This window comes from Pteronotus mesoamericanus, unplaced genomic scaffold, assembly GCF_021234165.1.
Source record: "Pteronotus mesoamericanus isolate MK-2021 breed Mesoamerican mustached bat unplaced genomic scaffold, CSHL_Meso_final scaffold_533, whole genome shotgun sequence".
Taxonomy (NCBI): domain Eukaryota; kingdom Metazoa; phylum Chordata; class Mammalia; order Chiroptera; family Mormoopidae; genus Pteronotus; species Pteronotus mesoamericanus.
The window spans coordinates 4065668-4080730 of record NW_026555320.1 but is presented as its reverse complement, the minus strand read 5'-3'; the positions used below and the strand labels follow the sequence as shown (position 1 = coordinate 4080730).

The window sequence follows — 15063 nt, the reverse complement described above, 5'->3', positions numbered from 1 at the left end:
ACGGTCTGTATTTTCTCGCTCCCGGGAGTGGGGTGGCAGCAAGGAAGCAGCAGTGCCAAAAAATGACTCAACACTGCGGTGGACTAGGGCACCGCGGAGATGACCGCGCATGTGATGGGGGAGGCCCCGTGGCTTTCGGCGCTGACACTCGCCAGTGTAGGAGGCCAAGAATGCTTGGAGGTTCGCTCCGTGGTCGGCCTGGAGCCCCCAGGGAGTCCTGTTGAAGTCGCGCCTTAGGGAGAAGCTGTCTGATGTGCGGGGTTGCATAGATGGTGGGACCCGGCCTGGGACTGTCAGAGGGCTTCCCGGGAGAGCCCTGGCACCGTGAAGGTCAGATTCCAAACAGTAACCCCCAGGAATGCCGCAGGTGCTCACAGAAACCCTCGGCTCCAAACTGACACATGGGAGGAGGGAGAAAGGGACTTTTCCATAATTGAGCGACCATGACCTCTGATGAAAACCAAATGCATATTGTTGTCAAACCTGGAGGTGGAAGGACACACCAGTGGCCCAGTGCCAAAGCCTGGGCATTTTCAAGCTCCTTGCTCTTCTAGGGCCTGGTTATCCTTAGGCAGTGATGCGCCTGCCCTAGGGAAACACCGTGGAGGAAGGTCGCCCTGGGGGTTTCTCCCTACCCTGTCAAGACCCCTTTCCCTTTCACTTCCTCCCAGAAAAGTGGAGCCTGCATTTTCTGGCTTCCTCAGAGGGACAGGCCAGGGGCTCCAAGGATCGGCCTGTCTTCTCTCGAAGGTTCTACACACGGTGGCGGCGCCACCAGTGCCCAAACAATGGGTGCATCTGCTCCTCCAGCTACGTCCAGGGACCATCTCGCCAGCCTCCTTAGAATAGTACAGAGAAACACCGTTCAGCAAAGGTGTTTCTGGATGTTTTTTGTGGGAGGGGCGCCGGTGGCAGTGGGAGCCGTGTGGCTCAGCCAAAGCCGGGATGCTGACCAAACATGAGTGGTCCAGCATCCCGCTCCGGATGGGGTGGGAACTGACAGCTCTTGTCAACCAGGCAAGCCTGGACTCCCCTCCCCGATGCAAGGGCAGGCGTAGCGAGGATCTGGCCCTTCTCCCTGAAGTGAATTCCCCAAGAAATGAAACAGCCGCAAAAGAAACGTTTCTGATTCAAATCAACGAAAACTCTATTACCAACTTCAGTGTTCAAATTTCCTGCAATCTTTGTTTAATCCACTCTAGTTGGGTCAGAAATCTCTGAATTAAGTTTATTTTTCATGAAGTCTCTCAAGTGCTGAGTACAATAGAAACATTTTTCCAAAGTCATATGAATCTCCTAAGTTCTTAAATATGAAATATCAACCAACAATTTTACCAAGGATGTCATGGTTTTCTGGTGTTCATGAAGGATGTTGAAACCATTTCCTCTTTAGCCTTTTATAACCAATGCTTATCCCTGACTGGCGTGGCTCAGTGGTTTGGGGATCCTCCCACAAACCGAAAGGCTGCCGGTTCGATTCCCGGCCAGGGCACGTGCCTGGGGTTGCAGACCAGATCCCCAGTCAGGGGCATGCGAGAGGCAACCTATCAATGTTACTAGCAGTTGTTTGTGACATCGGTTAAACACTTCCCACTTTGAACAGCTATGTAATGTGGGCTGTCAGTTCAGCTAGTGTGACCGATTGTCTTGTGGGCACAGAAATTGATTTAACCAAGATTGATGGCTGTGCTCTCAGACCCAAATCAGGGCCCAGTCCATAGGAAATGTTGATTGTTGCATGAGCCCCAGGCCCATGTGGCAAGACCCTTCCCCTAGACTTTGCTAGAATGTGTTATCTTCTCTCGTTCTTTTATACAATGATCAAAGGCATGGTGCCAAGGCCATGGTACCCTGCAGGAGTGGCCCCTGGCCTTGCTGCCTCAGAGAAAGAATTCACTAGGGACCAATTCCATCTGCGCCGCCCCCCACCCCGTGCCCCCGCTGCCCTATGTCCTGAAGGAACCTGGAGGGTACAGCCCGTGTCTCTCTCGCACACCACTGCATGCTCAGGGGCTAAGCACAGGGCTTGGCACACTCGAGGTCCAGAGAAGCACTGGTGGAGTTCAGACTGGCAGATCGGGTTTCTCCGGACTTAACTGCCCTGTGCACGTGCCTGCAGCTCTGGAACCTCCACCCGAACCATCGCTGGTTTCTGCCACTCCTGACACCACAGATGGGCCCTCTCAATGAAGACCCATACTCCGTACTTCCTGTCCTCGACCTTTGGCATTAAGCTCTGAACACTTCCAGCCTCTCTCTAGGGTCCTCTCTTCCTCACCCAGAGCCCCTGTGAAACCACAGTCCCCAGCCCCCAACCCCTGCCCATATTCTACAGCCCTCTGCTCCCACACCCGCTCTGGGGGGACCCAGGGCCTCAGCGGAGGCCACGGGCCATTGGGATCCGCACCCCACCACAACCCGGAGATTCCTTTGTGGTGGGGATGGTCTGGCCTGTCCCCAGGGAAGGAGAGGTGTGAGGATAGTCTACACCCCTCCACAGGTGCCCTCTCCCTAGAAAGCCAGGAAGGGAAGACAGGCAGAGCGAGGCCAGCAGGGACCTCACAGCCCTCTGGAGGAGGAGCTGACCAACAGAAGGCCCTCCTTCGGTGTTCAGGGCCCACAACCCCCTGGGATGTTGGCTCAGGACGCTACCTGGAGCCTTTGAATAAAGACTCTACACATACTTTTATAATCAGAAACTTTCAGTTTATTTTGAATAAACTACTCAACTTTGAGCAGATGACATTACCTCAACTTTTTCTTTGAAGAAAACAAAGATATATGGTAAATTCATGAAAACACAGTGCCTTCTTTACCTTTTATCTTTTGTAGGACAGAAAAATCCTGCCTGAACTTTCCATTTACGACAGCCACTGAGGGGACAGAAGGAAGCTCTCCACAGGTCAAGGGCTACAGGCTGTGGTCTGGGCACAGGGCCTCCTGCAGCGCCTGTGGACAGGGCCACAGGCGGATGCGAGTGCACTGCACAGCAGCTGTGTGGTCCAAAAAACGCCCAGAGACACGCAGGGTGTGACTAAAGGTGCAGAGCTGCAACTCAGGTCCTGGGCCATGGCGGCGACACAGGATAGGTAAGACGCCAGGGTGGTCCGTGTGCCCACAGAGCGTTCACACCCCACCCTGGGCCACCGCAGGCACTCTGGTAGCACAGCGAGCTCCCCGGCGCCCAAACCCGGGCTCACTGGCTGCACTTCCTACTCGTTCTCCCCTCTCCACCCCAGGCCGTCCCTTGCAAGAGATGACAGGAAGAGACAAAACGTGAGCAGGGAGCCTGCATCCAGCCATGTACCCATGACCCGAAGAGTCACATCTGTCCTTTGTCTTTTCAAGAGTAATTCAGGTTACAGCCATGGTACCTGGGAAACGGCTGAGGTGAAAATGTTTGAGTATCAAGACTTCCCACACAGTATCCACACATCTCCCAAGCAGCTCTTCCAGGCAGTCACGGAGGCTCTGCCGAGCACAGGCAGCTCTGCCAGCCTCTGAGCGGAGGCGCTGAACAAAGCCACAAAACCCCGAGAATCACAGACTTTTAACTTTTCAAAGGCCCACAGGACCAGGTGCAGGGCAGGTAAGACACCACACAAACCACTCACTCTTTTGGGCTTAACTGTGCAAAAACTGATCTTCTTCCCTGGCCAGCCCCTCGCACTACAGCAGCTGGGACCACAAGCCAAGGACCCTTCCTGGCCTCAGACTCGCACGCCCTACAGGCAGTGACACCCGAAACCAGGCGATGGGGAGAGCACCTGAGCCCCAGAGCTGCTGCTGGACACACTCCAGCTCACATGAAAACAAGGCCCCTGAGCCGGGAAGACAAGTGCCTTGGAGGGCCATGCTGCACTCTGACCCTGAAGTGCACCAGAGGAGAGGAGCAGGGCAGCGTTAGGTATGGCTGTGTGTGAACCTGGTCAGAGTTACACACTGGAACACTGGCACAAAAGAAGAGACCATGGTTAAACAAATTTATTTTGGGGAACGATTCCCTTTGAAAGCGGATCTCTATCGTCAGGAGACAAAAGGGAACACTGCGCTGCACTCCCGCCCCCCGGTCAGTAGCCAGACCCAGGTAAGCCTCACCTTCAAGAATAAAGATGAGCCCGCTGACAGGCAGTGCCACCCGAAACTTATCAGACAGCCCGTGGCAAGATCCTGTTCTGTCCTGTCTCCTCACTGCCAAGGCAAGGCAGGTGCGCCCGACCACAAAAGGGTCTGAGGGACACGCAAGAGGCATGACGTGGTTCCCCACGTGCCATGCCCATTATGCAGACTAACTCAATTCCCCACCCGCCACCCAGGTTCCTCCCTTGGGATTCCAGCTGTGGCCAAACGCCAAGTGAGTCTGGGTGCAGAGGCCTTGGAACCCTCCCGCCTTGGAACCCTCCCGCAGTGCACACCCGGGGGGAGGCAGGGCGGGCAAGCAGCACGTGTTGCCTTTTAAGTAAATTAGCTAGAGGGTAAAACACTCCAATGCCAATTTATTTTTAAAAAGGGTTCTGTGTAATTCTATAGTTGGTTTGCCTTTTTTTTTTTTTATAATTTTACAACCGTTGAAAATTACATAAGTTGTAATGATCTAATACTATTATTAATAGTCATTCAGAAAAAAACTTTCCCTCCCTCCCAACAACCATCCAGGGGGAATTAAAAAATCCTGAAGAGGCCAAGAAACAAAAAGCAAAAAGATGAGAACAAAACAGAAATTGACTAAGAGGTACGTGGCCAGTGTCTCTCAGGAGTGGGGCCCTGGCTGCTGCCTGGGGTCGTGAAGGCAGAGCCTGCAGCATGCAGTACGGCAGCCGGGAGCCCTCACAGCCACATCGTCCTCGCTCCGGCACACCTGTGTCCAGCCTAGGTGTCATGGAAATCCTTCAGCAGGGTTCTCCTCCGCTGCTCTGCTATGTGCATCTGGTTTTCTAAGTCCTGCACCAGGGAAGCAAAATGAATGCCTGCAAGACCCAGCCCTGTGAGCAGGGGCAGTCAAAGCCACAGTCACCATGATGGGGGCTCTGAGGGGTCAAAAGTACGGCCCTTCCCACCCTTCTTAGCAGCACCTTCCAGCCCACAAAACAACCCTGCCACCTCTAACATACCAGTCCTCCCTCGCCTGCAACAGCAGGTCCGAGAAGACGGCAGGCTCTTACCCCTCTGTCGTAGCTGTCCGCACGCTCCACTTTCCATGACAGGTTTTCGATCTCGGCCTCCAGTTGAGCCTGCTGGTATTCAAACTGTATGGGCAGAGGAGGAGGGTCAAAGGAGAGGGGGCTGCAGCCGGGCAGGGCCTGCAGGCGGAGGGGCAGACGCAGCACTCAGGCTCACCAGAGCTACAGGCAACCCCCGACGCTGTCCTCAGAGAGCAATGCTAGTCCTTGTGTCCGGCACCAGGCCCAATCAAAAGGCTGCCTCAGAGTACAAATGGCAAAGCTACACTAACTCCCCACCCCAAGGAAAGGGCAAGAATTTATGCCACCACAGAGAATGCTCCCAAAATACAGGGAAACAGATGCTGTAAAAACATGTCAACACAGATATGCACAGACACTGTACTCCCTGAATACTTTTTTTTTTGGCTCTTCTGCAAATCAAGTCTTAAAAATAGTCAAACCGTTTGACTTAGTAATTGTACATCCAAGCTTTATGCACAAAAGATGTCCCTCAATGTCTTATTTATAATAGTAAAAAACAGAAACAATGCCCCACAAATTATGGTACATCCATAAAACAGAACACTTAGGCAACTATTAAAAAATGATATTAACCAGCCTGGTGAAAATAATAACAGCTACAACAATAAATAGCTATAACAATAAAATGCAATATATACATACATACATATCTATGTATCTCATATATATACTTATATGTAACATTAATTTTATATTATATATAAATATATATGTATCTATATATGATAATAAGGATCTATCATATATAGATACCTTTGTAAGTATTAATTGTAGATTAAATTGATTTTTTTTTTTTTAGAGAGAGGGAAGGAGAAAGAGGTAGAAAAACATTGAAGTGCGAGAAATCCATCAATCAGTTGCCTCTCACACGCCCCCAACTGGGGACCTGGCCTGCAACCCAGACATGTGCTCTGACCAGGAATCAAACCAGCGACCTTTTGATGCCCAAGGTGGTGCTCAATCCACTGAGCCACACCAGCCAGGGCTAAAACTAACTTTAAAAGGCTAGAAAATGCTAACATATGGCCATTTCTTTCTGATGGGATTACAGATGATGTACATGTTTTTCTATGTTTTTCAACATTTAGACACTAGATGTGAATGACTTTATAAACTGAGGAAGGGGGGCATGACAAGTCATATACGAGATAAAGAATTAAATGAAGATGTAAAAAGTCCACTATCATTTAAGGACATGTATGCTGGATATTCTCCCAAAGCAGGTACACTGGCCTCTCAAGCGGCCACAGACCTTGTCAGCCAGTTGGCCTGTATGTATGGTCATGTTCAGTATGGCTGCCTTACTACTACACAAAATGCCAGCACCTGAGACCTATTTTGGAGATGCCTAGAGGAAAAATGAAATTTGAAAATAAAGTTTTGTTTTGATTTTGCCCCCCCCGCCCCGCCCCCAACAAAGGCACCTCTGAGGCTAAGAGGGCAGGGTAGAGGGGCTGCTCTGCCTTACCAGCTTCTTCCTGGGTCCAGACTCCATGTAGTATGCATATGGGTACGTGTACTGCAAGGTGTATCGACACTGCAACAGGAGAGAAGGGAAGGTACCTGTGTCTATCATTCTAACCTACGTGCATCTCAGGCGACTTTTACAATTCTTACCCCACCATGCAAATTAGCCTGGCTCTACAGGTATGGGCCTGAAAGAAATGAGACCAAGCCAAATAAAGGATGAATTGGGGGACAAAATGGAAAAAAATGAAACAAAAGTGGCCACAGAACACCCACAGTTCCTTTTTCAAGCTGTGATTTATTTACCAGCAGCCGCCTCAATGGCTCTCTTCCCTCTCGAGTCGGACATCAGAGTCCACACATCTATCTCATTAACTGTCCAAAGACAAGCTCTTATTTTCCTTTGAGTGATGCATGGATGGGACAAAAGAAGAAAAGGGCTCTAGTTTCCCCCGCAGTTCCTTCCCTGCAGGCAGAGGCAGTGGACTACTCTTCTTGGAATTTCCCTGGACATCAGTAGAGGACTGGGTCCTTTGTGCACGCAGCACAGGGAATTGTCAACCCAAAAGCAGAAGCATGCAGGGCTGCACAGGGTGCTAATGCCCCTTGCCCCCTTCAGTGTCCCCCACCCTCAGAAGTCTGGGCCTGACAGGGCCAGGCAGTGGGCAGGGAATCGGAAGACTGAGGTGGTACAGACCTTGGCCAAGAGCTTGGCAGCATTCTGTAGGTACTGCCAGTCAATCCACGTCCCGAGATTATTCATGACCCTCTCCTGGATCTTCTCATGAATGCGCTGGTACGTCTGCGCCTCCAGCTGCAAGCTCTTGTTGTGGTTTTCCCACTACAGGGTACAGAGGAAGGAGAAAGTTGTAGGAGTCCTGGGAAGGCACGGAGGTCCACACTGGAGTTCAGAATGGACAACCTGGCTGGAAGGGCATGGCCACAGCCTTATGTAACTTATGGGGACTGAGTGTTGTTGGGAGTGCAGGAGGAGATTTCTGTAGTCCACACCACTCACTGTGTCTAGAGCAACTGCCTGCCAGATCACCCCACCTCTATGGGGCAGAAAGGCTCCAGCCCTGAGGACTAACAGGCTACGACTAGTCTGCTGAGCTCAGAAACCAAATGTGCTACGCTGTGCAGGCTTCTGAAGGGTCTTCCTGGGAGGAACTGCCTTGTAAATCTGACTATTAAGATGGCACTGCATGGAAGACTATCTGATGGTCACCCACTGTCCTTTAATCCAGCATTCACACAGTCAGCACCACATTCTTCCTTGTCAACCGTGGGTGCCCTGTGGAGTCCGAAAGCCGTATCTATGGAGGTATCATCCAGGGCTACAGCAGGTGAACCATGCCCTGACTTCTGTATGCACATGCAGGCTCTGGCTACCGGTCATGGAAATTCCACCCCAGTAGGTCAACTGAAGAAGCCCACCCTCAAGGAGCAGCTGCAGGAGAGGATGCCTACCCTCTCAAAGTAGAACAAATACTTCTTGAGGGCCTCTCTGGCTTGGGCCTGCTGGCTCTGGTTGACGATGTCGGGGTTCTCCTTGTACCGACTGCACTCATAGTACTCACTGCCGTGGGTCTTCCAATCTCCTAGACACATCCAGCAGAAGTCTGCACAGAACAGAAGGAGGGATTCACACACACAGGACAAGCCCATAGTCCTCCAAAGGCAAAAGCAGTAGGACACAGAGATCCTGCCAGGGAGAGTCCACCTGATCAGAACTTCCCAGGGGAGCCTCTTCCCAGGGGGAGTGTGCACCTCTCATCTAGTCATATCCCACTGTCCCTGGAGCTTGCCTGTGCCAATCTACACAAAAGCCTATGTGTATTCTCAGTTCCATGAGCATACGTGTTTTGTGTTTGTTTTGGTTTTTTTTGAAGATTTTATTTATTTTTAGAGAGGGAGAAAGAGAAAGAGAGAAACATCAATGTGTGGTTGATTCTCACATGCTCCCTACAGGGGACCTGGCCTGCAACCTAGGCATGTACCCTCACTGGGAATCGAACCAGCAGCCCTTTGTTTCGCGGTCTGGCACTTAGTCCATTGAACCACACCAGCCAGGACTGCTTTGTGCCTTTTTAATCCAGTGCAGGCAGATATTGACTGTACAAGACCACTAGTCTAGTAAAGTATAGTGTAGAGAATATAGTCAATAACACTGTAATAACTAGGTATGGAGCCAGATAATACTGGAAGTGTCAGGGGAAACACTGTATACAATTATCTAACCATTATGCGGTGCTCCTGAAACACAAAATAATACTGATTGTAAACTGTAACTGAAACACAGGATTTTTTTAAAAGCATTAAAAAAAGATCACTAGTCTGTTGTGTCAATGCCACTGTGAGAAGCAGAAATGTTGCAGAAACTTGTCCAACCGAGGCTCATTCACAACACACACTTGCCCGCCTGCCTACCTCCCTCTCCTACAATGTCTGTTCTAGGAATATTTTGTACATGAAACTAGGGATAAAGGCTTTATACCCTTCTACTTTTTAAAAAAGCACATTTCTATAAAACCTACAACTACTCAACAGTTCATATGCAGAATTATGACTCTGCTTCCACATTGGGGAAGCTAAGAAGGAAAAATAAAGATCCCTTATGGATGCTATACTTCCAAACAATTACTGGGATCCAACGAAGAGGGGCCAACCACAGTTCTGTTAGATGTCCAATACCAATCTGTATTTTTGTCTCTGCCAGAGACCTGACAGTACGAAACCCTGTTCCCCAGGATGCACTCCTAGAAGTTGACTAACTTCCCAAAAGTCACTCCTATAAAATTCAGGGACGCTGAAGTCAAAACCGGAGACCGAGTGGTCATTCACTTCCCTTCTCCTGACGGTCCTCATTGGACAGTGGCAATATTGCTCTCCTTAGTCAGCTAAGCTATGCTTGCTACTTTTTTAAACACTACTCTTGCTTAGGACTGCCTGTTTGGGTGGTAAAACTACATAGCCATCAAGGAACAACAGTTAACTCTAGGCAACAAGGGATAAGGAGACCATGACTGGGGAGAGACAAATGGGTACGAGGAATGTGGTGGATACTGGGGGTATTCACTCTGTCATCTCTCTTTAGACTGTATGTGTGTCCTAAGTCGCTGTTCCCCTCTAAGACCTTTCCGTGTCCACTATGATTACAGTGAGCTCCTGGGAAAACACATGAATAGTACCAGATAGGCCCTTAAAGAGACACTCTCAGGTTCTCCTGGTTGGCGTCTAAGCAGCCGTGTGGGAGATCTCTTGCACATATTTTCTACTTGAAGGAATTTTACTTCTCTACTTGATCTGGCAGACAGGAAAGCAAAACCAACAGGTTCTATGCAACTTACTCCTGACAGGTGAAGGATGCCTGAAAGGCCAAGTCAAAACTCCCTCTAGGAACTTCATAAAACCTCAGAGGAAAACTGTTATTTTACAATCTCCAGTAAAACCATGTAGAGTCTACTCTAAAATGTATCTGTAAGGTAGCAGAGATAAGCCACATGCTACTTACCTATTTCGGCAAAAAAAAAAAACCCAGAAAGGAACATGCTAAAATTTTCTTCTTGGATGACTAAGGGTCATGAGGGTCTAAGAGTCATCCCAAACTTCTTTTTTTTGGGTAAGATTTTATTTAGACAGAGGGGAAGGCAAAGAGAGAGAGAGGGACAGAAACATCAATGTGAAAGAGAAGTAGCAATTGGCTACCTCTTGTACATGCTCCAACCAGGGACTAAACCTGCTACCTGGGCATGTGCCTGGAAGCGGGAACTGAATTTCGTAATGACACCCATCCAACTGAGCCACTCCAGCCAGGGCACAAACTTGACTTCTGACTATGTGTGCCAGCAAGATAGGAGCAGGATTGCAAGAGGGACCAAAAAATAGTAAATAAATACTATGACTATGTCACTACAAAAGTACTCCCTAACAAACAACAGAGACCCAAGCACAAGGAACACAGACTGTGCACCACAGGGCCTTGAGCACCAAGCCTGGAACTCACCGTGTTTACACTTGGAGCATTGCTGTCAGAGGAGAACAGAAGAGAACATGTTAAAGGCATGCTGACCAAAGGCTCCGTGTCACATACACAAAGGGTACAGGCTTCTGCTCACCATGTGATTGCAGCCTCCATTCTTCTCAATGCAGATGTTGCACTTGGGACACTGAGGAGACAGAAGGGCGCCATTAGGCTCACGTACCATCAGGTCGGTTCTAACACAAATTACACAAAGCTCCTGGTACCCGTGCCCAGTACTCATCGTGCGAGCACTTCTGGGGAGGAGCATCTCACTTAAATGTGGCGGGTCGCTGAGGCTGGAACAGCAATCCAAGGAAATGAGGTCAGCATGTTTGGCTCTGAAACACTCCAAGCACCAGCCGAGCCGCACTAAGCCTTCCATCATCTGTCCCTGCCACCGGGCCGCTCAAGTTAAGTGCAAGCGGAGTCAGCAGAAAGCCTGCCTGCTTGGGAGGAATGCCAAAGCAGCACGAGAGTGGGACTAAGTCCTGATCAGCTTGCCTGCACTTCTGCTTCTAGAAGAGGGCAAGGAAACAACCTCTAAAGCTTGCTTACTCTCATCTGAGAGGCAAAAGCAACCCTAGGGAAGCACTGCAGAAACCAATCGAATGCTGTGCCACAAAGCAGACTGTATTTAATGAAGTCATGTTCACAGCTGTGCTTGTGAGCATATCAACTCAGTGCGTGACTGGCACAGGGTAGGGCCTTGGGTGCCAAGTCATCCAGGGCTCAAGGGGCTGTGGGTCATGCTTTCCCACAGAAAGTTTCAGAATAAGAATTGGGAGTGCCTGGGCTTGCTTTAGAGTCTATTTATTAGGGGTGGCTATCAACCACCTCCTCCCTGCCAGGGATAGTAAAGCCTGGAGGCATTCAATAAAAACCTTAGTTGTTTTTTTTCTAATTAGTTCCTTAACTTTTCCAGGCATTTCAGCATTTTACTAAAACAAATGCACCAATCAATCATACTATGATGAACTGCTGCTACTTCTGCCAAGTCTGGGCAAGGGGTCTGCAGACTCCAGCAAGGACCCCGGGACTCTGGGTGTTTTGCTCTCAGGTGGCAGATCTGGGCAAGGCCCCGGGAAGTACTAAGGAGGGCAGATCCATGACAGGTAAGACACAGTCCTTACATCTTTAGTGTGAGCACTAATGTAGTTGGCCGTTTCAGAGTCGTCCGCACACTTTGTGAGCCATTTCCGGATTGTGGCGCAGTCTGTGGGGGCGTGATACATCTGACGACACTTGAAACTCGAAATCAGAAAAGAAAAACACTCAAATAATCGTTAGGTCAGGTTTTTTATTTTCCTTTCATCCAAGCCAGGAGATCCTGAGTTAGAGCATTTCAGAGGGAAAGTCACCAATGAAGGCCTTTTAGACATTTACTTGGGATTACACTGAAATTTATGTACACTTCTCTTCAGTCTAAGCCCTTCTAAGATACACTTTCAATCAATCAATGAAGATTCTGTCGTAAATGTCTTATGTGGTGTCAACACTTCCTGGAAGGATGTCAGATTCAGAATTCAGCCTCTGCAGAGGCATGGTGAGGCTCTCTGAGAAGGATGCCTCAGCTCAGACCCAAGGCAGGGCCAAGAGCCGCTTCTGGGGGCTTTGGCTTATCTTTCAGCTAGATGTGCACACAGGATGCACAAATGCCAGAAATGCACCATGTATAGGGGCATGATATATCTAACAATGTAGGAAACTTATGCTCAGGAAAAACACACTCATCAAGGTCAACCTCCATGATTTTAATTTCCTTTTTGTTAAGGCCCATACAACTTGATGGCTAGTACAAGCACATGCCCCAGGGAAGGAAGTTGAGCATGTGGGGCACGAGGGATGGAGAGCAACTACATTAGTGGTGGCTCTTAACATCTGGTGAGCCACAGGCTCTCTCAACAACGTCTTCAAAGACCGGCACATGTGCACACGTGCCACATTTTCCATGCTGTTTCTCCAAAGCCCGACCATGAAGTTCCCCGGGAGGCATGATTAGGGGGACACATTTGGACTGGGTGAGAACTCTTGCCAATACCCTGCACCTCAATTGCCTCACCTAACAAGGATAACAACAGTATGCCAAACATACACAGCTGTGAAAATGAACGTACACTGATCAGGATAGTGCCTTTTCCCTGGTAAACCTTCAGTACACTTTAGCTATTCCCATCATTTATTGAATGAAGTAAACCCCAAGTAGGTACGTATAAACCACATTTGTGAATTATAGGGTGAATTATAAAGATTAAAATGTTTAAGATTATAAACAGTAATATGTAAATTACTTGTGCAGGTACATAGACACATGTAATCTCTTGGGTTATGAGTCTTAGTAGCATAAAACATAGCACATTCTTCAAAAATCTGTGCCACTTTCTTGTCTCCAGACTGAGCATTATCAAACATAACATGGAACATGAGATGCTGTGTACAAACCCTGCCCACCTGGAGCAGAGCTGCTCTCTTGGTTCAAAGACCCTGTCTCTCCCAGCCCCCCTCACAGGAGCATTGGCAGCGGTGCTTTGAAGGAGGAGAAGGCATGAGCCCAGGGCTGTTCAGCATCCACACTCACTCTTACCAAAAGACCTCGTTGCACCGATTGCACTGGACTCGGCGAGCTCTGGGCTCTTGTACCTGGATGACCATGGGGCAGTCTGCACCAGGGCACAGCTGAAGCTGATAATGACTCTGTGAACACAGCAAGGGGAAACAATGAGGTGATCCCCTACTGCTGCCTCCAAATTAGACTTCCCTGAGTACTCAAACACCTATTCTTCCAGCTGATGACTTACATCAAGGGGCTATAGAAATTCAAGATAAATGTCGTGAAGCTCAGACATTAGGCAGATATTGAAGACCCTGGAATAGTTAATTAAACTAGGTAGCAATTCACTAGAATGATCTAGGATTAGAGTACAAAATGGGATACAGAATTGTATCTGTGAGATGAAAATGCAAAGCAACTTCATCAGCTAAGAGGCCCAACAACCCTCAGCCATGTACCGAAGGCAGCAAACAGAAGACGGAACAAGGCTCTGTTTATGCTGCAGCAGGTGCGTGAGAAGACCGAGACCATCAAACAATCCAGCAAGCTCAGGCATAAAAAAAGAAGAGAACTATGTTGTACGAAACCAGCAAGCCAAACAGGTAGCCATATAGAGGAGAAGGACTCTAAAAGTGACCATGCTGGAATCCTGGACAAGATTTCAAACTGCACAAGAAGCAATACCCCTTTCTCTGGGCTGAACCACACAGTGAACTGAATGGAACAGCAACTACTGAGTTATTCCTGACTTGTGTTTAAACTTGGCCTATAAGCTTGTTTAAGCAACGCGTATACGGTGGATAACTGACCATTCTACAAGAGAAAACCAAGGCTTAGGGAGGTAAAATAATGGATCAAAGGTTATGCAGTGAGGAAGTAACAGACCTGGAATTCACACAATTGTCTGACTCAAGTCTGTGTTCTTCACTATCATTCTAATGGTTTAAAAAAAAATTTTTTTTTTTTACTTGCACAAAGGTTTCAAAATCTTTTTTTAATCCTCACTCGAGCACATGCTTATTGATTTGAGAGAGAAGGAAAGAGAGAGAAAGAGAGAGAGAGGAGAGGAACATCAATGTGAGAGAGAAACATCCATCGGTTGCTTCTCCCACACATCCCGACCAGGAACCAAACCACAACCCAGATATGTGCCCTGACAGGGAAACGAACAAGCAACCTTTCAGTTTACGGGATGCTGCTCCAACCAACTGAGCCACAACAGCCAGGGCTCAGATTTTTTTAAATTTGAAGAAACTCTTTCTTCAAATGCCAGCACCTAATGGCAGCCTTGTCTATAAAGCAACTATAGTGAGCATCTGATGGAAAGGAGGCCCAGGAAGATAGAGGCCACAAACACAGGAGCTGGTCGTACCTCCACATAGTCCCTGAAGAGGTAGCGCCTGTATTTGTCTCTTAGTTCTTCATTGGGCAATAATGGAAACACAAAGTCCTCTGGTGTTCGAAGTGGGCAGTCTTGAGCCATGCAAGAGACTCCTGTTGAACAAAGACAATGTGATGGACAACTGCATTTGCTCACTGAGTTCAACCAAAAATTCAGATTCTACATAGGAATCCCCTGAAGCAAGAGAATTTATTCAAAGAATGAAATTAATGTATTTGCACAGTGATGCAACTAAAATATTGTCTCAAATTACATATGCATTACAAATAGTACCTCTAAAAATATCTTTTAAAAAATCCGGTATGGTTCCTGACTAATGACTGAGTTTTGTGATGTTTAATATTATATGCAAGTGATTCTGACCAACACATGAGATTCTGCAGATGTAATTCATGTGATGCTAATTTCATTTCAGTAT

At 48.3% G+C, this 15063-nt stretch overlaps 1 protein-coding gene across 3 annotated transcripts in view; it reads right to left on the bottom strand.

Annotated features, from left to right (window-relative positions):
* Window positions 1-2740: 2740 nt before the first annotated feature.
* ARIH2 (ariadne RBR E3 ubiquitin protein ligase 2) overlaps window positions 2741-15063 on the bottom strand; it is a 45292-nt gene continuing 32969 nt past the window's right edge. Inside the window, exons 6-15 of one of the 3 annotated variants that reach the window (XM_054594772.1) lie at window positions 14616-14737; window positions 13277-13386; window positions 11826-11943; window positions 10790-10840; window positions 10678-10699; window positions 8142-8293; window positions 7369-7512; window positions 6673-6741; window positions 5163-5246; window positions 2741-4941 (exon numbers count right to left, since the gene is read on the bottom strand). In XM_054594772.1, the coding sequence (XP_054450747.1) occupies window positions 4870-4941; window positions 5163-5246; window positions 6673-6741; window positions 7369-7512; window positions 8142-8293; window positions 10678-10699; window positions 10790-10840; window positions 11826-11943; window positions 13277-13386; window positions 14616-14737 (944 nt within the window). In that variant the 3' untranslated portion in view covers window positions 2741-4869. The remainder of the gene's footprint in view (window positions 4942-5162; window positions 5247-6672; window positions 6742-7368; window positions 7513-8141; window positions 8294-10677; window positions 10700-10789; window positions 10841-11825; window positions 11944-13276; window positions 13387-14615; window positions 14738-15063) is intronic. The other 2 variants (XM_054594773.1, XM_054594771.1) reach the window with 2 other exon arrangements.